Source organism: Ovis canadensis, chromosome 8 (assembly GCF_042477335.2).
Source record: "Ovis canadensis isolate MfBH-ARS-UI-01 breed Bighorn chromosome 8, ARS-UI_OviCan_v2, whole genome shotgun sequence".
Classification (NCBI taxonomy): domain Eukaryota; kingdom Metazoa; phylum Chordata; class Mammalia; order Artiodactyla; family Bovidae; genus Ovis; species Ovis canadensis.
Genome location: NC_091252.1, coordinates 48,448,493 through 48,475,258, shown reverse-complemented (window position 1 = coordinate 48,475,258; position 26,766 = coordinate 48,448,493). Strand labels below are relative to the sequence as shown.

General features: G+C 37.7%; 1 protein-coding gene across 1 annotated transcript; it reads right to left on the bottom strand.

Moving 5' to 3' along the window:
- COQ3 (coenzyme Q3, methyltransferase) lies at positions 1 to 25,775 on the bottom strand. The gene is made up of 7 exons (XM_069599216.1): positions 25,638 to 25,775; positions 15,333 to 15,459; positions 13,662 to 13,814; positions 11,546 to 11,645; positions 4,698 to 4,940; positions 1,632 to 1,791; positions 1 to 354 (listed from the first exon to the last, which is right to left on the bottom strand). Exons 1-7 carry the CDS (start codon positions 25,744 to 25,746, stop codon positions 134 to 136), a joined length of 1,113 nt encoding a protein of 370 aa, XP_069455317.1. The 5' UTR covers positions 25,747 to 25,775; the 3' UTR covers positions 1 to 133.
- Between the last annotated feature and the right edge of the window lie 991 nt (positions 25,776 to 26,766).

The following is a 26,766-nucleotide window of genomic DNA, read 5'->3' as shown; positions in this document are numbered from 1 at the left end:
TTTTATCTAAGGTTTTAGCCCTTTTTATTGACTTTTTCTTTATGATCCTGTCTCAAAAAACAAACAGTATATATTTTGCGTATTTGTAAACATCAGACCTTCAAGCCATTATACTACAGTCCTTAGAAACACTTCATTTCTTCAGCTCTTCCTGCACACCTGTGTTGGTGGAGGCTTCAGCTTGGAGCTCTTCTGTTTCCCCCTTTAAAGCAAACTCGGCAGGCGCTGGGTGTTCCTGGAGGCTGGATTTCAGGGCATGAGCTGCATAGTTAAGGCTCGTGTTTTCACTCCAATGCCAGTAACCTGAGAAGGGGTTGTAGAGCATTCCCACCACAGTCTGAACTGACAGACCATCTACAAAACATATATCAAACAGAGTATATTTAACAAATATTTACCTTCCACAAGCCAAGAGTCTCATACAACTCTCCATATTAAAAAAAAAAAGATTTCTAACTCAACAGACACAAGTATTTTGTAACCATTACAGCTCATTCTTTACTGCAACAGAACATGATATTTGGAATTTGGGTAAGTGCTCGATAAATGTTAGCTGTTATTAGAAAATACTTGAAGACAAGTGACTATTCCAATCAAGCACCTTTAAAATATTTTTTTCAGCTCCATTTCAACAATGCCAACTTGTAGAAATTGCTGCATTTCTTTGAACAGATAATAGTCTTAGTAACATCAAGTTTATTGATATACTGTTATATGAACAAAAAGCATAAAACACACGTGACTCTAAATATTCCAGAGGAATACTAAATGCCAAATAAATGAACAGACCAATGTTGTTACTTGACAGGAATTCAACAGATAAATCAAGTCCTCAGGAAGTGTAAAGCAGGGCTAGGAATTACAGGGAGCACAAAAATAGATTCACAGTCTTGTCTTCAAGGAGCTTATAGCCAGAAAGATGTTACAGATACCAAAATAACCATGCTACAAGGCATGTTATAACTGATATGAAACACTACATAAAAAGTGAAAAGTTCAAAATATAACTGACATGGCAAAGAGTCAGACACGACTGAGCAACTGACGCGTGCACGCACACACACACACACACACACACACACACGAAGGAATCAGGAAAAATAATATGTAAGATAAGCTGATTCAAGAATGACCTCAACAGGACAAACCGAGGATATGTAAATAAAAGACATTTGTACCTAATCCTTAAATAAGAGAGAGCTAAATAGCCAAAAAGGATTCATTGATCATCTATGATTTGCTTGACCCTGGGTTAGGTGCCACAGGTGAGAGAGAAGAGGTATGCAATACCTAATCCTAACTTTAAGGAATTATGATCTAGTTGAGGAGAGATAACCAACATCCAAAGAAGAGTGGCCTAGTTCATTCAGTACTAGGTTCTGTGATTAATCATTACTGGCGCATTTAAAGGCTTCCCTGGGAGCTCAGCTGGTAAAGAATCTGCCTGCAATGCAGGAGACCTTGGTTTGATTCCTGGGTCAGAAAGATCCCCTGGAGACGGTAATGGCTATGCACTCCAGTATTCTGGCCTGGAGAATTCCTTGGGGTTGCAGAGTTGGACACGACTGAGTGACTTTCACTTTCAAAAGTATAGTTAGGCCTTGAAAATTGGAAACATTTTTAATACTTACTTGATTCCAGAATGCTCTCTAGCTTTTCAGGTGAAACAAACTTCTCCCAGGTATGAGTACCTTTTGGTACAATACCTGCAATTTGCTCTGAAAAAACAATTCCCAAGGCATAGGACAGCTGTGTTTTGTTGATTGTAGTAATGAATAAAGAACCCTCGGGCTAAAAACAGTATGAATAGAAGTAAAATTTTATATGTCAGGAGTATCAGCTAGATAAAAGCTTGGCTTCCCTCACCCTCCTCCTCCCTTCCAAATAATTTAAGTGCAGTTAAGATACACAAGTGTAAATAAAATATAATTTACCAAAATAATATTTATTCCCCTCTTGGGAAATTCGTTGTTATAGGCAGTCCACTATAGATGCACTTACTGAGTTTATGCAACAGTGCTTACAACTAACTCCTAAAATCACATGTTACTATGACTTGTTTATATTAAATACATTCTTTTGTACATACAAAATACTTTATAATAAAAGTACAGAAATGAGATTAGGCTGCTCGTCCTTGTTTCATGTCCACACTGATGCTTTAACGTGTCAACACTGCCTTCTCTTCGGGGAAGCCAAGCCTGCCTAAATTGTTTGGCACAGCACACAGCCCCATAGCTTGCGCAGGCCAGCAAGGCTGGTAGGTATTCTCTGATAAAAGCATTAATGATTAAGGTATAGAAAGTGTTTGGGCTTCCCAAGTGGCTCAGTGGTAAAGAATCCACCTGCCAAGCAGGAGACAAGAGTTCAATTTCTGGATCCAGAAGATCCCCTGGAGAAGGAAATGGGAACTATCTCCAGTATTCTTGCCTGGGAAGTCCCAGGGACAGAGGAGCCTGGCAGGCTATAGTTCATACTTAGCACACACACTTATTTACTCCCACAAATGGCAAAAACATTAATGGCTCTTTTAAACATTCTAATGAGCATCTGATGGAGATAAAATGCCCCTCCAAGATAATCATATTAAGATATATATATATATGAAAATATCTCAAATACCACTCCAAACCAAAAATAAAAATGATGCAAAAAGGCCCTGAAATATTGGGATGTACCTTTAAAACTAAAATATCAGACACTATTTCATGACACATTGTAACATTTCTCTGTAAAACTTTAGTATTCTAAAATATCATTCAAAATCACTTATGTGTCAACTATATCTCAATAGAGCTAAGGGAAAAATAAATTATAAATATCTAATCTGTGTTTCATAAAATCTTATTCTAAGGAAACAGTGGTGAGTATTGGTCATTTATTTTTCTAAAAAAAGAAGCTTTCCATTAAAGCAAAAATTAGCTTGAAATTCCACATTGCCAGTATTCCTAATATATGTGAAAGACTCTTCATCCATACATACTGACTGAGACATTACACAAAAAGAAATAATTCAGGAGTTTTGCTTGGAAAATAGGAACTATGCCTAATAAGGCTCATTTAAGAGGGAACACCATCAAGAAACAATACACACTGAAGGAGACCCTGGATACATGGTAACTAAATGCAACAGGGAATCCTGGATTGGATCCTGCAACAGAAAAATGACATTAGTGCAAACACTAATGAAACTGAACAGGGTCTGTAGTGTAGTTAATAGTATAATGTCAATGTTAATTTTGTAGCTTTGAAAAATATATCATGAGCTATATTCAGGGCTAGGACTATGGTGAGGCAAGTGAGATGCCTCGAGCACAAAACCCAAGGGGGTGCTCCCTTTCCGGGGTGTGCAAACGCAGGATTGGCACTGACTAGTGAGTGCTGCCTCGGACATCATGCCCTGGGTACCACACTTGCTCTTACCGGTTCCTACCCTTATTATGTAGGATGCCAACAGTGGGACACATGGGAACAGGAACACTGTGTACTGTCTTTGTAACATCTATACATTTAAAATTATTTTAAAAGGAAAAGTATATTTTAAAAGCTCTGTTTAGAGAAGAGGGCAGCAGAGGATGACAAAGTAGATAGTATCACCAACTCAATGGACATGAATTTGAACAAAATCAGGGATATAGTGGAGGACGGAGAAGCCTGGCATGCTGCCATCCATGGGGTCACTACAGTCAGACACAACTTGGAGACTCAAAAACAACAACAACAAATTTAGATAAAGGCATTTAATCCTTTTAGCTCTTGAACTTAGGGGGTTACCTCTTGAATACATAAACAACAGAGCTGGAACCACCTTCAGAGGACTAAGTCTGTGCCAAGTTACATAAGCAAAATAATGTAATGGAAAGAACCAGACTTGAAATAAAAAGATGTAGTCTTATGTCCCATTTAAGTGCCTAGTGACCTTAACTTAAAGACCATGTGACCTTTGACATCTCTTGAATTCTGATCTTCTCCAGGTCAAAGGAGTTCAGAATGCCTGCCTTACCCTCTTCACCTGGTTGTAGGTAAGATCAAATGAGATAATTTGTATCAAGTGCTTCCCTGGTGGCTCAGATGGTAAAGAATCTGCCTGCAATGCAATTCACCGAGGTTCCATCCCTGGGTCAGGGAGATCCCCTGGAGAAAGGAGTGGCTAGCCATTCCAGTATTCTTGCCTAGAGAATTCCATGGACAGAGGAGCTTGGCAGGGTACAGTCCATGACAAAGAGTCAGAGATAACTGAGTGACTAACACTTTCACTTTTCTTTCTTTCTTTAAAAGCTGGTAACTATTACACATGTCATGTATACAGAGTGACTTAACAAATGCTGGCTAACCAGTTTATGCTAATTATATTTTTTTATTTTAAAGTATTAATCCAAATTAGTTTCTTAGTAATTGTCATTCAATGCCTATTAGGTATTTAATCCAAATTATACCAAGGGAAAAATACCACTGTAAATCTACTGTTTATATTACAGTGTTCAATACCAAGAGTTTTCAGGATCCCTGGACATCAAGATACTGGATCTAGAAAACCCTAGGACTCAGGGCAAGCTGGGAGGCAGAAATAATCTTCAGTAGAGATGTTGTCCCTAGATTCTGTCTTCCTGGCTTCAAGTATTATAGAACATTTATTGCTACGGATACATACATATACTCAAAAGAAAAAACAAACAAGTAAACTCTGCAAGTCTTACCTTTAACACTTGAAAGCAGCACTGAATAAATGTTTCTAGATCAATCACATGTTCAACAACTTCAGAAGCTACGACAGCATCGAACGTCTCCACAGTGTCTTTCACAATCTCCTCCAGGGAACACGTTCTGTACTCTATCCTCTTATCCAGGACTGGGTCGAATGATTTATGGTGCTGTGCTGTTTTAATGTTCTCATCCACAGGATCGATTCCAACGACCGAAGCCCCAAGCCGCCCTAGAGGCTAATGGCATAAAAACCCGTTACCCTCAAGAAGAAAACAGAACAGTTAGCAGTCAAAACCTTCTCAAAAAGGAGACAAGATTAAACATGAGGGGAATGACTGGAGATCGTTTATGGGTACGTGGAAGTTCAATACACCATTTTCTCTAGTTTATATGTTTGATAATTTCCATAATAAAAAGCTTAAAAGTGAGAATAATAATCACAACAAAAAACTTATTAAGAACTACTTACGAATAGTGAGGAATTTTTGTCTACATTCTCTAGATACATTTATAGGCATACAGTACAATATTAAAATATTTACAAAGTGCAATAAATGAAACAGGTCATTGTAAAAAGAGCAAAATTTTGTAATATTCAAATTCTCTAAGGAACATTTTTTCTCAATAGTTTCTCCTGTGACTGACTAGAAATGATTCTTCACAGCCAATTCTTCTTTCAACCTCTACATCTGATCACATCCCATGACATGCCTAAGTTTTTAAACACAGCCTTAATTTTGATCAAAACACTGCACAGTATTTATTTTATAACTCCTTCAGTTCAGTTCAGCTCAGTCACTCAGTCGTGTCCGACTCTTTGCGACCCCATGAGTCGCAGCACACCAGGCCTGCCTGTCCATCACCAACTCCCGGAGTTCACTCAGACTCACGTCCATTGAGTCCATGATGCCATCCAGCCATCTCATCCTCTGTTGTCCCCTTCTCCTCCTGCCCCCAATCCCTCCCAGCATCAGGGTCTTTTCCAATGAGTCAACTCTTCGCATGAGGTGGCCAAAGTACTGGAATTTCAGGTTTACCATCACTCCTTAGTTAACAAATTAAAAGTGAAAATCAAATTATTTTACCTTGGAGACATAAGATCTGTAATAATACACTGAAAAAGCCATAGAACACATACAGTAAAAGTGTACTCACTCACCATCTGATACACCTCATATTCTTGATTCTAAGGGATGTATTTTCACGTATTTTACATTTCCTGAAATTTTATAATTGATGTCAAAAGAAACCAGGCCACTGCCATATGAAGAACACATGTTCTATGCATACGGAAACTTAGTTATGCATCAAAGGCCTCTGCTAACCTCACTGTCAACTTGGCTGTTATGACCTTGACAGTAAGACACACCCCTGGATCTTCACTGATATTTGACTCTTACCTACACTGTTAACTTAAAATATCTTTCAAAGGTCTGCTTACCATGCAGCATTGAAACAAAAAGTTACTGTGCTAATAGAAGATTACAAAATTTACTCTAAGCTAAAGCAGATATTGTTCACAGGGAGAATGAGTATTCTTCCAACTCTAGAGCACCTAAAAAGGGAAGAGCCTCCAAAGCCTGCAAGACTCTTACATTTTGATACTGAAGCAAGTGCAAAGGACAGCTTATCAGTACATTTAAACCAGTGGAAACTGCCTAATATCCTGGGAGGAAAGAGACAACAAAATTTTCAAAACTATTTGAATGACCAGTGCTTTTTTTCTTTCTTTCTTTAAAAATTGAAGTATAGTTGATTTACAATATTCTATTAATTTCAGGTATATAATCATACAGTGATTCAATAGTTTTATAGAGTACACTCCACTTTTGGAGAAGGAAATGGCAACCCACTCCAGTACTCTTGCCTGGAAAATCCCATGGACGGAGGAGCCTGGTGAGCTGCAATCCATGGGGTCGCAAAGAGTTGGACATGACTGAGCAACTTCACTTCACTTCACACTGCATTTAAGATTATAAAATCCTCAACAAAATTCTAGCAATCAGAATCCAACAACACATTAAAAAGATCATACACCATGACCAAGTGGGCTTTATCCCAGGGATGCAAGGATTCTTCAATATCCGCAAATCAATCAATGTAATTCACCACATTAACAAATTGAAAAATAAAAACCATATGATTATCTCAATAGATGCAGAGAAGGCCTTTGACAAAATTCAACATCCATTTATGATAAAAACTCTCCAGAAAGCAGGAATAGCAGGAACATACCTCAACATAATAAAAGCTATCTATGACAAACCCACAGCAAACATTATCCTCAATGGTGAAAAATTGAAAGCATTTCCCCTAAAGTCAGGAACAAGACAAGGGTGTCCACTTTCACCGCTACTATTCAACATAGTTCTGGAAGTTTTGGCCACAGCAATCAGAGCAGAAAAAGAAATAAAAGGAATCCAAATTGGAAAAGAAGAAGTAAAACTCTCACTGTTTGCAGATGACATGATCCTCTACATGGAAAACCCTAAAGACTCCACCAGAAAATTACTAGAGCTCATCAATGAATATAGTAAAGTTGCAGGATATAAAATCAACACACAGAAATCCCTTGCATTCCTATACACGAATAATGAGAAAGTAGAAAAAGAAATTAAGGAAACAATTCCATTCACCATTGCAACGAAAAGAATAAAATACTTAGGAATATATCTACCTAAAGAAACTAAAGACCTGTATATAGAAAACTATAAAACACTGATGAAAGAAATCAAAGAGGACACTAATAGATGGAGAAATATACCATGTTCATGGATTGGAAGAATCAATATAGTGAAAATGAGTATACTACCCAAAGCAATTTACAAATTCAATGCAATCCCTATCAAGCTACCAGCCACATTTTTCACAGAACTAGAACAAATAATTTCAAGATTTGTATGGAAATACAAAAAACCTCGAATAGCCAAAGCAATCTTGAGAAAGAAGAATGGAACTGGAGGAATCAACTTGCCTGACTTCAGGCTCTACTACAAAGCCACAGTCATCAAGACAGTATGGTACTGGCACAAAGACAGACATATAGATCAATGGAACAAAATAGAAAGCCCAGAGATAAATCCACACACATATGGACACCTTATCTTTGACAAAGGAGGCAAGAATATACAATGGAGTAAAGACAATCTCTTTAACAAGTGGTGCTGGGAAAACTGGTCAACCACTTGTAAAAGAATGAAACTAGATCACTTTCTAACACCGCACACAAAAATAAACTCAAAATGGATTAAAGATCTAAATGTAAGATCAGAAACTATAAAACTCCTAGAGGAGAACATAGGCAAAACACTCTCAGACATAAATCACAGCAGGATCCTCTATGATCCACCTCCCAGAATTCTGGAAATAAAAGCAAAAATAAACAAATGGGATCTAATTAAAATTAAAAGCTTCTGCACAACAAAGGAAACTATAAGCAAGGTGAAAAGACAGCCTTCTGAATGGGAGAAAATAATAGCAAATGAAGCAACTGACAAACAACTAATCTCAAAAATATACAAGCAACTTATGCAGCTCAATTCCAGAAAAATAAACGACCCAATCAAAAAATGGGCCAAAGAACTAAATAGACATTTCTCCAAAGAAGACATACGGATGGCTAACAAACACATGAAAAGATGCTCAACATCACTCATTATTAGAGAAATGCAAATCAAAACCACAATGAGGTACCACTTCACACCAGTCAGAATGGCTGCGATCCAAAAATCTGCAAGCAATAAATGCTGGAGAGGGTGTGGAGAAAAGGGAACCCTCCTACACTGTTGGTGGGAATGCAAACTAGTACAGCCACTATGGAGAACGGTGTGGAGATTCCTTAAAAAATTGCAAATAGAACTACCTTATGACCCAGCAATCCCACTTCTGGGCATACACACCGAGGAAACCAGAATTGAAAGAGACACCTGTACCCCAATGTTCATTGCAGCACTGTTTATAATAGCCAGGACATGGAAACAACCTAGATGTCCATCAGCAGATGAATGGATAAGAAAGCTGTGGTACATATACACAATGGAGTATTACTCAGCCGTTAAAAAGAATTCATTTGAATCAGTTCTGATGAGATGGATGAAACTGGAGCCGATTATACAGAGTGAAGTAAGCCAGAAAGAAAAACACCAATACAGTATACTAACACATATATATGGAATTTAGGAAGATGGCAATGACGACCCTGTATGCAAGACAGGGAAAGAGACACAGATGTGTATAACGGACTTTTGGACTCAGAGGGAGAGGGAGAGGGTGGGATGATTTGGGAGAATGACATTCTAACATGTATACTATCATGTGAATTGAATCGCCAGTCTATGTCTGACGCAGGATGCAGCATGCTTGGGGCTGGTGCATGGGGATGACCCAGAAAGTTGTTATGGGAAGGGAGGTGGGAGGGGGGCTCATGTTTGGGAATGCATGTAAGAATTAAAGATTTTAAAATTAAAAAAATAAATAAATAAATAAATAAATAAAAATTTTCAAAAAATAAAAAAATAAAACAAAAAATAAAACATAAGCTCTCTGAAAAAAAAAAAAAGCTATATTTTCCTGTGCTATACAATATATCCTTGTTGCTTATCTGTTTTATACACAGCAGTTTGTGCCTCTTAATCCTCTTATCTTGCTCCTCCCCACTTCCTTTTTCTCACTGGCAACTACCAGTTTGTTCTCTATATCTGTGAATCTGTTTTTGTCTTGTTATAGGCATTTATTTATTTCTAAGACTCCACATATAAATAATAACTACAATATTTATCTTTGACTTATTTTACTAAGTGTAATACCATCTAGGTCCATCCACATTGTTGTAATGACAAAATTTTCATTCTTTTTTATGGCTGAATACTACTACAGTGTGTGTGTGTGTGTGTGTGTGTGTGTGTGTGTGTTGTGTATCACATCTTCTTTATCCATTCATCTGTTGATGGATACTTGGGTTGCTTTCATATCTTGGCTCTTGTAAATAATGCTGCTCTGAACATTGGTCTACTGTATCTTTTCGAATTAGTTTCTCCGTTTTCTTCAGATGTTGACCCAGGGGTAGAGCTGCTCAGTCATATGGCAGTGCTATTTTCAGTGTTTTGAGGAACCTCCCCACTTTCTCCTGTACTGGTTGCATCAATTTACATTCCCACCATCAGGGTCCTAGGGTTTCCCTTTTTCCATAGCCTCACCAACATTTGTTATTTGTAGACTTTTTAATGATAACCATTCAGACTGGTTTGAGGTGACATGTCATTGTGGTCTTGATTTGCATTTCTCTGATGATTAGGGATGTTGAGCATCTTCTCATCTGCCTGTTGGCCACCTGAATGTCTTCTTTGGGAAAATGTCTCTCAGGTCTTCTGCTAGTTTTTCAGTCAAGTTGTTTATTTGTTGATGTTGAAGTGTGTGAGCTTTAATGTATTTTGGTTCAGTTCAGTTCAGTCGCTCAGTCGTGTCCAACTCTCTGTGACCCCATGAACCACAGCACACCAGGCCTCCCTGTCCATCACCAACTCCCAGAGTCCACTCAAACCCATGTCCATTGAGTCAGTGATGCCATCCAATCATTTTATCTTCCATCGTGCCCTTCTCCTCCTGCCCTCAATCTTTCCCAGCATCAGGGTCTTTTCCAATGAGTCAGCTCTTCGCATCAAGTGGACAAAGTATTGGAGTTTCAGCTTCAACATCAGTCCCTCCAATGAACACCCAGGACTGATCTCCTTTAGGATGGACTGGTTGGATCTCCTTGCAGTCCAGGGACTCTCAAGAGTCTTCTCCAGCACCACAGTTCAAAAGCATCAATTCTTCGGTGCTCAGCAGCTTTCTTTATAGTCCAACTCTCACATTCATACATGACTACTGGAAAAACCATAGCCTTGACTAGACAGACCTTTGTTGGCAAAGTAATGTCTCTGCTCTTTAATATGCTATCTAGGTTGGTCATAACTTTCCTTCCAAGGAACAAGCGTCTTTTAATTTCATGGCTGCAATCACCATTCACAGTGATTCTGGAGCCCAGAAAAAAAAAGTCAGCCACTGTTTCCACTGTTTCCCCAACTATTTGCCATGAAGTGAAGGGACTGGATACTAAACCCATATCAATCATATCATTTGTAAATACTTTCTCCCATTTAGTAGGTTATCTTTTTGCCTTGATGATAGTTTTCCTTGTTGTAAAAAAACTTTTAAGTTTAATTAGCTCCCATTTATTTATTTTCATCAGTGCTTCATTTTTGTGTAAAAAAAATTCCTCACTATACTTTTCTGAAATATTTATATATTTTTAAGGAAGTAAAAAGCATGTATTACTTTTATAATCATAAAAATATTAAAAACATTATACTTTTCCATTAAAAAAATGAACAGTATTATTTCTTAAAAGGATAAAAGAGGGGCTTTCCTGGTGGCTAAGTGGGAAAGAATCTACCTGCCAATGCAAGAGACATGGGTTCAATCCCTGATCTGGGAAAATCCCACATGCCCTGGAATGACTAAGCCTGAGGGCCATAACTACTGAGCCTGTGCTCGAACCCAGGGAGCTGCAGCTACAGAGGCCCCCGTGCCATGGCTACTGGAGCCCACAGGCCCTAGAGCCCGCGCTCTGCAGCAAGAGAAGCCACCACAATGGGAAGCCTGCACAGCACTAGAGAGTAGCCCCGCTCGCCACAGCTAGAAAAAAGCCCACGCAGCAGTGGAGATCCAGTGCAGCTAAAGATAAATAAAATAAATGGGAAAAGAACCTTCTCCAATTAAAAAAAAAGGATAAAAGAGGCATAAACCCACTTCTCAATTTTGTTCCCAGTTAAAAATGGCAAGAAAGCCGTAAATCACTTACTTCTGTTAACAAGCCACCACCACAACCAACATCAAGAATCTTCATCCCAGACAAAGGTTTTCCTGGCTGGTGATCAGCAACTGTTCTTAAAAGATTATCTCTTTAAAAAAATTCAAAATATAGAAAAACAGATTATTAATTTTATCAATAAAGTCTTAAAAGTGTATAATTTTTCAAAGAAATATTAAACTGTTTTTAATCTATTTAAGACTATCGATTTGGGGGTAAAAAATCTTTTATTTTCAGCATAAAATGATATTATGCTTAATTTATAAAACATTTTTAGTAATCAAAAGCAGGAGGTTTAAAGTAAAGCTCTTGAAATAATCTAGTAATAATTATGACTCAATTATTACTTTAGTAATAATCTAAAGAAAACCTTTAAAAACAATCTCATTTAGATTAACCTACTTTTATTCACTTGATATATCATGTCACCTGAGACATTTATTAGCTACACGGTTAGTATTTGCTAGATTCATTTCATATTAGCAACAAATAGGCTCTTTTACAGGGCTGAGAAGAAGCAGACTAGAGATTTGTACTTTCAGATTTTGTCTATATTCCCTTCTAAACTGAGTCTCTTTTAATCTTCTAAGTTAGTGGTGTTTTTATGATCACGTAAACAGGCATCCAAATCAAGTAAACTTAATTCTAAGATAATCATAATAATACTTTACCATATACACAAACGTAAGCACACACATATATACACTCAAACACACTCAGATACATATAGCCAAAATATAAACTGAACTTTTAAGTTGGACTACTAATTATACTTGGAATTCTAATTATACTTATATTATAGTTGGAATTCTACTTATACTTATATTAAAATAAATATATGTAATAAGGACATCTTAGGATATCTTTTCTTGCTATTCAAATTAATTTATTTTTAAGAAAAACCTACATAGTGGTTAAGGAGATACCTCCGGAATGTTAGAACAGAAAGGACCCATTTCAAATGAAATCCAATCTATTCTTCACACACTGGACAAAATGACTCCTTTACATCATAATTCAAATCATATTGGTCCCTTTCAATGGTTTTAATTATGATTAGAATAAAATCTAAACTTCTAACCACAATTTGGACTGCCCTGGATGGTCTTTTTTTTAAGTGTGATGTCTTCACTAAGAGAGTCGCAGTGGTTGGAATAGAGTGGTTCTCAAGCTAAGTGTGCATCAGAATCATCTGGAAAGTTTCCTAAAACACAGACTGTTGACCCCCAAAGCAGTAGGTCCATCATGATAGCTGAGAATTTTGTATTTCTAACAAAATCACAGGCAATACTGATGTTACTAGTCCAGGGCTAACACTGAGAACCATTGATCGAGCTTAACAGAATGACATTTCTGCTTTTCTCTGCCTTAGTATTTCTGTGATCCGCTAATTCAGTGGTAGCAAAAACACACCAGCAGTTTCCTTTTTGCTGCACTAATATCAACCAGCAAAACCAGTCAGGAAGTTCCTTAAAGGCAGTCTGATCTGATATTTTGGGTCTATCACAGAGCTTTGCCCTATCGGCTGCTGAAAAATGTTTAATGAATAAATAAAGACATGGACAGCTGAACGAATAAGCAATTTTGTGATAGGCGGGTTCTGATGAACCCTTGCCGTAGCAAACTCTAAGCTCCTGAAATACATGAACTATGTTTTGAATGATGAATACCTCAGCAGCTCTTATACTCTTACAGAGTCTAGACCCCAAGCTCTGTACAAGGTTACGTTCTCAAAAAAATTTGTTGGATTGAACTTTCTAAGTAGCATTCCTTTTATCAAACTTCCTAAATGTCAAAGATGCTATAAAATGACCTTGATGCCATAGGATCATAATTCCTTTTCATATGGATTTAACTCTAATTAACTTGATAATAACCAAAAATACTTCTAGCTAATTTATGACAGTAGTCTAGAATTTAAATGGTGTTATTTAAAAAAATTAATAGTTTTGAACAATGGACACTGAAGAGAATCCTAATTTCCAAAGCAAACGTAAAATACAAAGTTTTGAACTTAGGCATAAACCAAGAGAAAAATGACCTTGAAAGAAAATGAATTATTGAAAAGAGCTGTATTTTAAAAGGCCTAGAATTTCTGGACTGTTACCTAATGAATGGCACCCTCAGGTCATTCATAGAGTGCAGGGGTGCATATACTCCTTGCTCGTCCCACCACTTGTGAGCCAGGGCCAGGAAGGTCTTCACTTCGCTCGCGTCTACAGTGGTCTGTGAAGTACTGTATGGTCTTGTCCAAGGGAGCCTAAGAGATCATTAAGAAGAGCCAGGCAAAAATTACCATTTAAAAAAATGCAGCATGGGATATATTAAGTAGAAAGATAGTCTAATTTACAATTTATTAGATTCTAAACATATATATTATTCATTTTCTGATATTTCAAAACAAGTTTTCTTATAATTACAGTGCATATATATATATATATATAACAAATTAATTTGCTTTCAAAGTAAGTTACAACAAAAATGAAACTTTATAAAACTTGGACTTTTGGGTCACTTAATAGTAGCAGCTGTAGTAGTGGAGTAGTAGTAGTAACTATTTACTGATCACAGTTGCTGAAACATAGTGGGTGCTCAAGAAACATTTGTCAAATAAATAATCTGAAGGGGAAGGGCTAGAAGAGTATATAGTTCACCTAAATTTTTTAAAAATCAAATGGGATCAAATAGGGACTAAATAGGGATCACACAGACACTACACCAGGTCCCATGTCAAAGAACATGATAGAAAAATCCCCCAGAGGTTCTTGGGTAACAGAATAGGTTGTTAGGTTAGCATTGGTAATGACATTTAAATTTGTACCTCATTTTTCTTAGCTACACAGAGTACCTTCTATACTAATTACTCACTATCCTTTTAAGAATTAAATGTCACTCTTCTTTAATATTATCTTATGAATATTACCCTCTTTTTCATGCTTCATGCAAAGCCTGGGTAATGAAGGACTAACTTAGAATAGATAACAGCAGGTGGTTGCTCAGTTGATCAAGAATGATTTTACAGACATCCAATCTCAAATGAACTCATTCATTTATGAGAAGTAGAAGCATGCATTTGGAAAACAGAGCTCATACCTTAACTCTAAGCAATATTTTTCACAAGGTTAGAAATTGGTTTATAATATATGAATACATGAAGATATTACTTTGATTCAATCTTACTATCTAGAATGTATACTTACCCACTATATATTTATGTTGCACCCGAAACATTTATGATTTAAGCACTGTGTTATTTGTGTCCTGTCATAAGGATATTACGAGGAAGTAAAAGCAGTTCTCCAAGTAATATAGTCTTACATTAAAAATGAAAGCTATCACTGAATATGGATGAAAAGTGAGCACTGGATTTATACTATATACAAATTTTCTGAGGGTTTGAAATCTTTCAAATTTAAAAGTTGTTGGAAAAATAAGAATATTTAAATAAACAAAAGCTACCTTAAGGCCTTCCCTGGTGGCTCAGATGGTAAAGAATACGCCTGCAACGCAGGAGACCTGGGTTCAATCCCTGGGTTGGGAAGATCCCCTGGAGGAGGACATGACAACCCACTCCAGTATTCTTGCCTGGAGAATCCCACGGACGGAGGAGCCTGGTGGGCTAAGTCCACAGGGTTGCAAAGGGTCGGACATGACTGAGTGGCTAAGCACCTTAATCAAACCACATGAGCTATACTGACAGTTTATTAAATACAATCAATACAAAACTATTATTGTACATAACTGTGTAAATATTTGCCACAGTAATGAATAAACTTACCTAAAAATTTTCATCCAATTCAGGCAGGCAAAAGTCATGCTATAGGATTTGAACCACATGATTCTGTTTTCACTGAAAACCCATGGTTTAATTTGTGGAATCCAACTGAGCTGATTCTTTGGATAAACTGAAAAAAGAAAACTAAATGTCTAAACAAAGCATTGTACAGTGTGAATCCCTGATATGCATGTAACTGAAGAAACTATTTTATATGGCAATCTTGTATTACAATTGACAAACAAAAGGGTTTTTTTTCTTAATTTTTTATTTTATTCTAAATTATATAAAAAATATCTTGCAGTCTGCTATCTAACTCTAATCAGACATTCCTGAAATTATAATTAGCAAAAATAGGTAATGCCTATGTTAAAGTTTTTCATGCACTTGTTTTTATATCCACATACTGCTGTATAAAAATATTAAAAATTATATTCAAATTTAAACTATATTACCTTTTAAGCTAAGGTAATATTAATTTTGAGATTATTTACCAAAACTGGTTCAAATTCTCTTACTTTCATGTTAGCTACATGAAATTGATTTATACATATGCTCAATACTACAGAGGAAAAAGTGTGCATATATATATATAATGTATACATATGTATATATATATCCTAAAATAAATAGTCATCCAGTTTACAAGTTCCAATTTACACAAGGGCCTACTTCATGAATTACTCTGCAGCAAAACATTCAGTTGTTCACTAAACATTTATAAATAAAATAGACCTTAGAGCAAAGAAAACTACTAGCACATTACAAATTTAACAAACAAAAAAAGTCAATGGTTTCTACACATTAACAATGAACAACTGGAAAGCAAAATTCAAAATGTTCTTTCATTTAAAATCAGTCCAAAAAAAAACTTCCATTGCAGCAAAATACTTCCATTCCAGCAAAACATGTTCAGAGATCTGTAATCAAAGACAATCTAATAAATAATGAAACATACGATATTCATGGAGTGGAAGATTCAACATAAATCCTCCCCAAATTCATCTATATATTCAACACAATTTCTACCAAAATTCCAACAGTCTTTTTTTGGTAGTTATAGACAAGCTGATTCTAAAATTTATATAAAAAGGCAAAAGAGACAGAATAATTAAAACAATATTGGAAAAAAATAAAATTTTTGTGAATAAAATTGCAAGAATCAAATACCCAATTTTAGGACTTATCATAGAGCTACAGTAACCAAGGCAGTGAGGTATTGGAGGAAAGACAGACTCAAATATCAGTGCAAGAAAAGAACGTCCACAGACAGACAAAAAAAAAAATTTACCCAACTGATTTTTTTCAACAGTGCAAAAAGCAGTTCAAGGAAGAAGAATGGTCTTTTCAATAAATGATGTTGAAACAATTAGATGTCCTCAACACCAAAAATTTTGACCTAAATCTCACATCTTACACAAACCTGAACTCAAAATTATATAAATGCAAAACTATAAAACTTTTAGAAGAAAATACAGCAGAAGATCTTCATGACTTAGAGTTACACAGAGTTCTCATATCTCACACCAAAATCACAATCCATACAAGAAAATACTGATTAAATTGGATTTAATCAAAATTCAGAACTTAGGTTCTGCAAAACACCTTGTTAAGAAAAAGAAAAGTCAAGCCACAAACTGGGAGGAAATATTTGCAAAACATATATCTCATAAAGAACTGGTATCTGGAATATATACTCTAAACTCAACAGTAAAATGAAACAAAAACAAATAAAAATCTCCCACAGAAAAAAACAAAACAAAATAAGCAATACAGTTATAAAATGAGTGTGGGTATTATAAAATGGATATAAAAAGACATTTCATTAAAGAGGATCAGTCAGTTAGTTCAGCAGCTCAGTCATGTCCGACTCTTTGCGACCCCATGGACTGCAGCACATCGGGCCTCCCTGTCCATCACCAACTCCTGGAGTTTACTCAAACTCATGTCCATTGAGTCGGTGATGCCACCCAACCATCTCATCCTCTGTCGTCCCCTTCTCCTCCTGCGTTCACTCTTTCCCAGCATCAGGGTCTTTTCCAATGAGTCAGCTCTTTGCATCAGGTGGCCAAAGTATGGGAGTTTCAGCTTCAGCATCAGTCCTTCCAATCAGTATTCAGGAATGATCTCCTTTAGGATGGACTGGTTGGATCTCCTTGCAGTCCAAGGGACTCTCAAGAGTTTTCTCCAAAACCACAGTTCAAAAGCATCAATTCTTCTGTGCTTAGAAGAGGAAATATAGATGCAAATAAGCACATAAAGAGATATTAAGTATCAATAGCCATTCAGTTCAGTTCAGTTCAGTTCAGTCGCTCAGTCGTGTCCGACTCTTTGCGACCCCATGAATCGCAGCACGCCAGGCCTCCCTGTCCATCACCAACTTCTGGAGAAGAATGCAAATGAAAGCCACTGCATACCTCTCAAATTGGCTAAAATTTAACCATCCTTGATATGACCAGGTGTGGATGAAGATAGGAAAAAACTGGATCTCTTATATATTGCTAGTAGGAATGTAAAATGGTACAGACACCATGAAAAGGAATTTAGCAGTTTCCAATAAAGTTAAACGTATTTATCTTGCAGCTTAGCAACTGCATTCCTGAGCATTTACCCCAGAGAAGTAAAAATTTAATCCACACAGAAACCTGTACATCAATTTTCATAGCAACTTAATCCATAACAGCCCCAAACTGGAAACAATCAAAATATCCTACAGTAGGTGAACGGTTAAACAAACTGTGGCATATTCATATCATGAAATATTACTAACAAGTCAAAAGGAGTTAACTATAGATACATGCAGAAAGTTGGGTAGATTTCAAGGGTATTTATGCTGAGTACAGAAAAATTTTTTCAAAAGGTATATATTGTATGGTTCCATTCACATAAAACTCTTGAAATGGCTAAATTATAATGGAAATAATAATTTAATGTAACAGATCAAGGTTTAAGGTTGCCGGTAGGATTTGACTATAAAGGAGCAGTACCAGGACTTTTGTTGTGATTATGGGACAGTTCCATATCCTGATTGTGGTGATTATTACACAAATCTCTATGTGTAGTAACACAAACACACACAGACTCAAGGAGCACATGTTAAGGTGGTGATATCCAAATAAGGACTGCAGTTTAGTTAATGGTATCATACCAATGTCAATTTCCTGACATTGTATTATATTGGCCCAAAAGTTGATTTTTGGATTTTTCCATACAATGTAGTGGAAGTCCTAACAAACTTTTTTTGCCAGCCCAATAATATGGTTATGTAAGATATTATCACTGAGGAAATGGGTGAAGGGCATATGGAAATTCTCTGTATTATTTTTGTAACTTATGAGTCTAATTATTTCAAAATAAAATTTAATTAAAAAGCACAAGTGCACACTACAAAATGATTCTCCTATTCCTGACTATACATCTATCCAATTTTCCTCTCCAGAGGCAACCAGTGTTACTAGATTTGCTTGTAAGCATCCAGATATTCTATACATAGTTTATCTTTGTATATCAACTTCTCTCCTTTTATACAAAATGTAGCACAGTATACTCATTCTTCTGTACCTTGCTCTTTTCAGGTACTGATGTATATTGAAGACTTTTTTATATAATAGAGCATAAGAACTTCCTTTTTTTAGAGTTATACAGTAATCCACTGTATGGCTATATTTCATTATTTATTTAAGCAGTGCTCTACTAATAGATGTTTATTTAGGCTACTTCTAATTTTGTGCTACTCCAAAAACATAAGATTGAATTACACAGGTGACTTCATATATTTTTGAGACTACCTGCATATAAAACCCCAAGAACTGTTGTGTCAACTGGCATGTGTATTTATAAATTCATAATTTCCTTCACAGATGTTGAACCAATGCAATTTCATGGGTAATATGAGATTCTAGGGATGGTTTTCCCACACTGATTATATGTTGATAGCCACCTATGCAATGTATTATCAAACTTTTTTATCTTTGCTAATCCAATAGGTGAAAATGGTATCTCAGTAGAGTTTCAATTTATCATGAGTGAAGTTAACTGTCTTTTTTAAATTTAATGGTGCTATAGGTAAAGGGTTAGTCACTTAGCTGTCTGGCTCTTTGTGACTTCATGGACTATAGCCTGCCATGTTCCTCTGTCCATAGTATTCTCCAGGTAAGAATACTGGTGTGGGTTGCCATTCCCTTCTCGAGGAGATCTTCCCGACGCAGGGATAGAACCTGGGTCTTTTGCATTGCAGGCAGATTCTTTACCATCTTGAGCCACCAGGGAAGCCCCCAGTAGTGCTACGGTCTGAATAATATCCCCTCCAAATGTTGAAATCCTGACCCCCAAGCTGATGGTATTAGGTGGTGGACTTTGGGCAGGATTAGGTCTTAAGGATGGAACTTTCATGACTACATTTAGTGCCCTTATATAAAAAGACTGCAAAGAGTAAAAAGGATCTACCTATGAACCAGGGATGTGAGCACTTACCAGGTACCAAACTTTGGATTCTGCAGTCCCAGGGCTGTGAAAAATAATATTGTTGTTTATAAGTTGCCTAGTCTGTGGTGTTTTGTTGCAGTAGTGGAACTAAGACAAATGGTCATTTATATTTCATGTCTTGCCTTTTCACAGTCTCTGAACATTCTTCTGAGATTTTTATGTTTTTCAAACTTTGTCTTATAGGACTTTACAGTCTGGCCCAAATTAACTTCAATGTTTTCAAAAAAAAGTTTGTGTTTCTAGGCTTTTGCTCATGTTATTCTCTCTTCCATCATTGCTAGCTGTATTACTTTTTAAGACCCAGGTCAACTATCACCTCCTTTATTTCTTTAGGTAGGTAAATGAGCTATTAGAGAATTAAGTGGGACTTTCCTGATGGTCCAGAGGTTAAGACTTTGCCTTCCAATGTAGGGGGCGTGGGTTCAATCCCTGGTTGGGGAAGGAATGCCAAAAAACCAAAATGTTAAAAAAAAAAAAAAAAGCAGCAACATTGTAACAAATTCAATAAAGACTTTAAAAGTGGTCCAAATCACAAAAATATTTTTAAAAAAGAAGAGAATTATGTAAACTGTGATACATAGATAAGAATTTACAGTTGACCCTTGAACAACTTGGGGGTTATGGGTGACAAGGCATGCATGCAGTCAAAACCCCAGGTACAACTTTGTAGACAGCCTTCTGTATCTGCCATTCTACATTCTTGAATTTAACCAACCTCAGACAGTATGGTAACTGGAATACGTATTTACTGAAAAAAAATCTGCATTTAAGAAAACTGGTACAGTTCAAACTTGTATTGTTCAAGGGTCAATTGTATAAGGTATTATCATGAAATTGAGCCTCAAAGATTTTAATCTAGTCCTTGCTCTCTGGCCAGTGATGACCCCTGTCTCCCTCTCACCTCATCTCATTTCAGGATAATTAGGCCTTCAGTCATCAGTATGGCCAGAATTCTTAACAGCCTTAAAAATCACTTCACCATAACTGAGAGAAACTAATCAAGTTTGTATTAATAGATGCTAACAATTCCTTCTTTAAAAAAAAATTATTTGGCTGTACTGAGTCTTAATCATAGCATGAGTAATCTTTAGTTGTAGCCTGCAGGATCTAGTTCCTTGACCAGGAATCAAACCCAGGCCCCCTGCATTGGGAGCTTGGAGTCTCAGCCATTGGACCACCAGGGAAGTCCCATATCAATTCCCATATCTACTTTACCTTGAAACTGTGACATTCTGGTATTTGAAATTTCAAAGGAATAGGGAAATTTTTCATTTTATGTATTCAAAAAGTCATTTATCAGCACTTCTCGGGTACTTAGCTAACAGTGCAGAAGCCCTCTACCCTGCCAATGCTGTAGTTCCAGCATTCGTCATTGTCTGGATTACTCTTAGGCCTCCCTGAGCCGCCACTCCACTTTCTACACAGATGCCAAGTGTTATTTCTTAAAAACAAGTCTGATTATGTTATTCCTTTAGTAATTTCCCACTTCTTCAAGATAAAGTCAATCCCAGGAGCTGTGTGTGGTCTTTCATGTACTCGTCATGACCTACAACGTCTCCTGTCTTATCCCTGGCCATTCTCTGCCCTCACTTATGGCCCTTTATCCACACCATACTTCTCAAGCAACACCTTGCAGTTTCTGAGAAACCGCCTCACAGATACTCAAGCTGGTCCTCTGGCCACTCCAACTTCTTAAACTGGACAACTTTGAGACAGCTTCTTAAACACCTTGTTTAAGAACTTTCCCTGACCCCAAATATCTATTTCTTTTATGTCCACTCCGGAAAATTGGAAATGTTTACACTGTGTGTTTTCTAAACTTCTGATTATAAAAGACATACTTACTGAAAAATTACAAAAAGTATATAAAGAATGATAAAATCATAGCTCACCAACTCCACTTCATATAATCACTGCTAAAATTTTAATATATCTCTATTCTTGCTATATATCTCCAAGTTCATAATACAAGCTGATTTGTAGCTGATTTTTTTTTTTACTGTTTTTAAAATTGACATGTAGTTAATTTACAATATTGTCTTCATTTCAGGTGTACAGACAGTGACTCAGATGGATGTATATATATACACATATGAATATATATACACGTTTTTACAGATTCTTTTCCATTATAGGTTATTACAAGATACTGAATATAGTTCTCTGTGGTATACAGTAGGTTCCTACTGTTTATCTATTTTATATATATATAAATAACATATATTAGTGTGTATATGTTAATTCCAAACTCATAATTGATCCCCTCCTACCCCACTCCTGCTATCCCTTTTTTAAGTTTGTTTTCTACGTCTGTGAGTCTATTTCTGTATTGTAAATAAGTTTCATTTATATCATTTTTTTCAGATTCCACATATAAATAGTATCATGTGATGTTTGTTTTTCTCTGACTTACTTCACTGTTTGACAATCTCTAGGTCCATCTATGTTTCTGCAAATGGCATTATTTCTTTAAAGGCTGAATAACACTCCATTGTGTATATATACCACATCTTCTTTATCTGTTCGTCTGTAAAAGGACACTTAGTCTGTTTCCATGTCTTAGCTATTGAAACAGTGCTGCTATGAACGATGGGGTGCATGCTTCTTTTCAGATCAAGGTTTTCTCCATATAAATGCCCAGAAGTGGAACTGCAGGGTCCTTGTTGCTCTTCTTGAACACAACAGACGTGACTCCACCTCAGGGCCTTTGCAACTGCTGCTGTCGCTGCCTGGCATATCTTTTCCAGGTTATCAACACACCTCACTCCTTCATCTCATTCACATTCAAGTACATCATTTCATCCCTGATCATCCTGCTGACACTGAAACCCCTCAACCCATATGCAAGATCATATGGTAACTCTATTTTTTGTTTTTTAAGGAAACTCTATACTGTTTTTCATAATGGCTGCCCCGAATATACATTCCCACCTAGAGTAAAGGAGGCTTCCTTTTTCTCCACACCTCTCTAGTATTATTTGTAGATCTTTCTTTCAATCATGGCCATTCTGACTGGTGTGAGGTGATACCACATTGTAGATTTACATTTCTCTAATAATTAGCAGCAAATCTGGAATATGTCAGCAAATTTGGAAAACTCAGCAGTGGCCGCAGGACTGGAAAAGGTCAGTTTTCATTCCAATCCCAAAGAAAGGGACTCCCCCAAAATGCTCAAACTACTACACAATTGCACTCATCTCACACGCTAGTAAAGTAATGCTCAAAATCTCCAAGCCAGGCTTCAGCAATACGTGAACCGAGAACTTCCAGATGTTCAAGCTAGTTTTAGAAAAGGGAAAGGAACCAGAGATCAAATTGGCAACATCTGCTGGATCATAGAAAAAGCAAGAGAGTTCCAGAAAAACATCTATTTCTGCTTTATTGACTATGCCAAAGCCTTTGACTGTGTGGATCACAATAAACTGTGGAAAATTCTGAAAGAGATGGGAATACCAGATCACTTGACCTGCCTCTTGAGAAACATGTATGCAGGTCAGGAAGCAACAATTAGAACTGGACATGGAACAATGGACTAGTTCCAAATAGGAAAAGGAGTACGTCAAGGCTGTGTATTGTCACCTTGTTTATTTAACTTATATGCAGAGTACATCATGAGAAACACTGGGCTGGAGGAAGCACAAGCTGGAATCCAGATTGCCAGGAGAAATATCAATAACCTCAGATATGCAGATGACACCACCCTTAGGGCAGAAAGTGAAGACATAAAGAGCCTCTTGATGAAAGTGAAAGAGGAGAGCGAAAAAGTTGGCTTAAAGCTCAACATTCAGAAAACGAAGATCATGGCATCTGGTCCCATCACTTCATGGCAAATAGATGGGGAAACAGTGGAAACAATGGCTGACTATTCTTTAGGGCTACAAAATCACTGCAGATGTTGACTGCAGGCATGAAATTAAAAGACGCTTACTCCTTGGAAGAAAAGTTATGACCAACCTAGTCAGCATATTAAAAAGCAGAGACATTACTTTGCCAACAAATGTCTGTCTAGTCAAGGCTATGGTTTTTCCAGTGGTCATGTATGGATGTGGGAGTTGGACTATAAAGAAAACTGAATGCTGAAGAATTGATGCTTTTGAACTGTGGTGTTGGAGAAGGCTCTTGAGAGTCCCTTGGACTGCAAGATCCAACCAGTCCATCATAAAGGAAATCAGTCCTGAATATTGATGGGAAAGACTGATGCTGAAGCTGAAACTCCAATACTTTGTCCATCTGAGGTGAAGAGCTGATTCATTGGAAAAGACCCTGATGCTGGGCAAGATGGAGGGCAGGAGGAGAAGGGGACGACAGAGGATGAGACAGTTGGATGGCATCACAGACTCAATGGACATGAGTTTGGGTGAACTCCAGGAGTTGGTGATGGACAGGGAGCCGAGGTGTCCTGTGGTTCATGGAGTCACAAAGAGTCGCACACAACTGAGCTACTGAACTGAACTGAATAATTAGCAATATTGAGCTTTTCATATGGTGGGCCACCCAAATGTCTTCCTCAGAGAAATGTCTATTTAGGTCTTCTGTAACTTACTTTCTTAACACTGCTGCTGCTGCCGCTAAGTCGCTTCAGTCGTGTCCGACTCTGTGAGACCCCAGAGACAACAGCCCACCAGGTTCCCCCGTCCCTGGGATTCTCCAGGCAAGAACACTGGAGTGGGTTGCCATTTCCTCCTCCAATGCATTAAAGTGAAAAGTGAAAGTGAAGTCGCTCAGTCGTGTCCTACTCGAAGTGACCCCACGGACTGCAGCCCACCAGCCTCCTCTGTCCATGGAATTTTCCAGGCAAGAGTACTGAAGTGGGGTGCCATTGCCTTCTTAATGCTACATTTAATCATTTACCACATGGCTTCACTTTGATTTAAACTATGATTTTAATTGAGGCAGCATTATTTTTCACTGTATTGACAGTAACACCTTCATTTTTTAACTGGCTGGGTCACAGCTTGTGGGATTCCAGTCCTCTATCAGGAATTGAACCCTGTCCACGGCAGTGAAACACTGGGATCCTAACCACTAGGCCACCAGCGAACTCCCACAACTTCTCAATTCTACCTGAGGCCTTTAAGTTTCCCAGGTTTTGTTCTTTATAACCTGATCTTAGCTTCAACTAACATTTTATTTAAAATGATCTTTAGCTATCACTTCTTAAAAATTCCCAGTGCCTTGCATAGGGTATTTGTTAAATGAGTTTCATGCAAAGAATGAACTTAACGTTCTGGTTAATACTGGGAGTTAAATAATCAAACTGTCTTCTACAAGCATCAGGCTCAGTGAGGTTTTTTTTTCTTCTTATTTACTCAGTTTGTTGAATTAACCTATTCATCAAAAAACAGTATAGCTGCCTTATGCTCTGGGAAAAAAGGGGGAGGGGCAAGATATGTGCAAATAAAACACAAATACAAGACGATCAATAACTATGACAGTTGGTGTCCTTTCCCGCTGAGGCAAAAGAAAAAAAGCAAAAGACCGCGATTCCAGCAGGCACAGTTGTCGCCGGCTCCTAGGGAAGGAGCTCAACGAAAATAAGACAAAGGTCACTGAATATATGGCGGCGGACCGCGCGGCCTTCGCTCTCCTCCGCCAGGACCACTAGTCTTCAGCTACTTTTCCCAGCCTCTGGGAAAGGGAGGGTTAAGAGCCTAGGCCGAGCGTTCAACTCACAGGGAGGACCAGCACCGAAGACACAGACTTTTGGCCCAACCCGCGCGGAACCCAGCCGGCCGCCTTATACCGCGCCTGCGCAGAACACTGTCCGCTCGAAGGGCTTCGTGAGCGCGACACACATACACAAACACACATACACACACTCACCCTCCGACGTAGTTAAGCGAGAAGAGTCAGCCTGTGTCCTCTGGAATCCCAATCTAAGTCCTTCTAAAATTCGACTCCCGGAGGAGCTTAGTTTGCTTCCTCCCCACATCACGACAGAACGGATACGCCTCTCTTCCGGTCCCTCCCGTAAAAGATCCCCAACAGAAAGGTTCCGAGAGCCATCTTAATCATGGTCACTGTGGTGGATATTATAGATGTGTGGCTGTAATTAGTGTTCACGTTCAGTGTCAAACTAGGCATTCAGTTAGACTATAGAATGCTTGCATTATCATGTTTGGCTATGTCTACTCCTATATGACCTCTCAAAGCAGCCATCAGACCACCTCCAGGTAGCCACGTATGAGCTGTGTGAGCTAGCTTTTATTCCTGTATAGCTCTAATTATTTCATACTTAACAGATGTCTCCCAAGGACGTTTATATTCCTATCTATAAGACACTGACCCTAAGAGAATAACAAAAGGTCTGAAGCATTTCTCTCTTAAGGGGGATACTGTTCCCCCCCCCCACCCCTTTCAAGGCACTCAAATGTCAAAGGGCAGGAAATCTAAATTGAAAATTTTTTCCGTGAGTGACCTGATAATATTCCAGACAGGGCACACAGTATGTAGCAGGGAACTGTTAAGTCACTCAGGCTAGGCAACTTCACTGAAGAATTAGAAGAGGCAATCATTTACACTTTACTTCTGTGTGGTGGCTCAGACGGTTAAAGCATCTGTCTACTATGCGGGAGACCCGGGTTCGATCCCTGGGTTGGGAAGATCCCTTGGAGAAGGAAATGGCAATCCACTCCAGCATTATTGCCTGGAAAATCCCATGGACAGAGGTGCCTGGTAGGCTACAGTCCATGGGGTCACAAAGAGTCGGACACGACCGAGCGACTTCATGTTCACGTTCAACAGCCTTTCCCTGGGCAAGAACAATGATAAGTTTTGAACATTAAAGACAAAAAATTCACTGCACATTTTTTACCGGCAGGGTCAGACTGGTAAATGTTTCTGTGAATTAGTGAAATCTACTGTTCAGTAATGGTCTTTGCCTATGGCTTCTTAGTAAAATATTGACCATCTCTTAAGTGGTTGCAAATTTAAAAGTTGTCTTCAGAGCTCC

Excerpts from the sequence above, each read along its gene's own strand:
- COQ3 (XM_069599216.1), bottom strand. The coding sequence starts at position 25,746 with ATGTGGGGAGGAAGCAAACTAAGCTCCTCCGGGAGTCGAATTTTAGAA. Across the intron at positions 15,460-25,637 it reads TCGCTTAACTACGTCGGAGG|TTTATCCAAAGAATCAGCTC; the intron begins GTGAGTGTGTGT and ends TTCTTTTTTCAG. Across the intron at positions 4,941-11,545 it reads GTGGTGGCTTGTTAACAGAA|CCTCTAGGGCGGCTTGGGGC; the intron begins GTAAGTGATTTA and ends TTATGCCATTAG.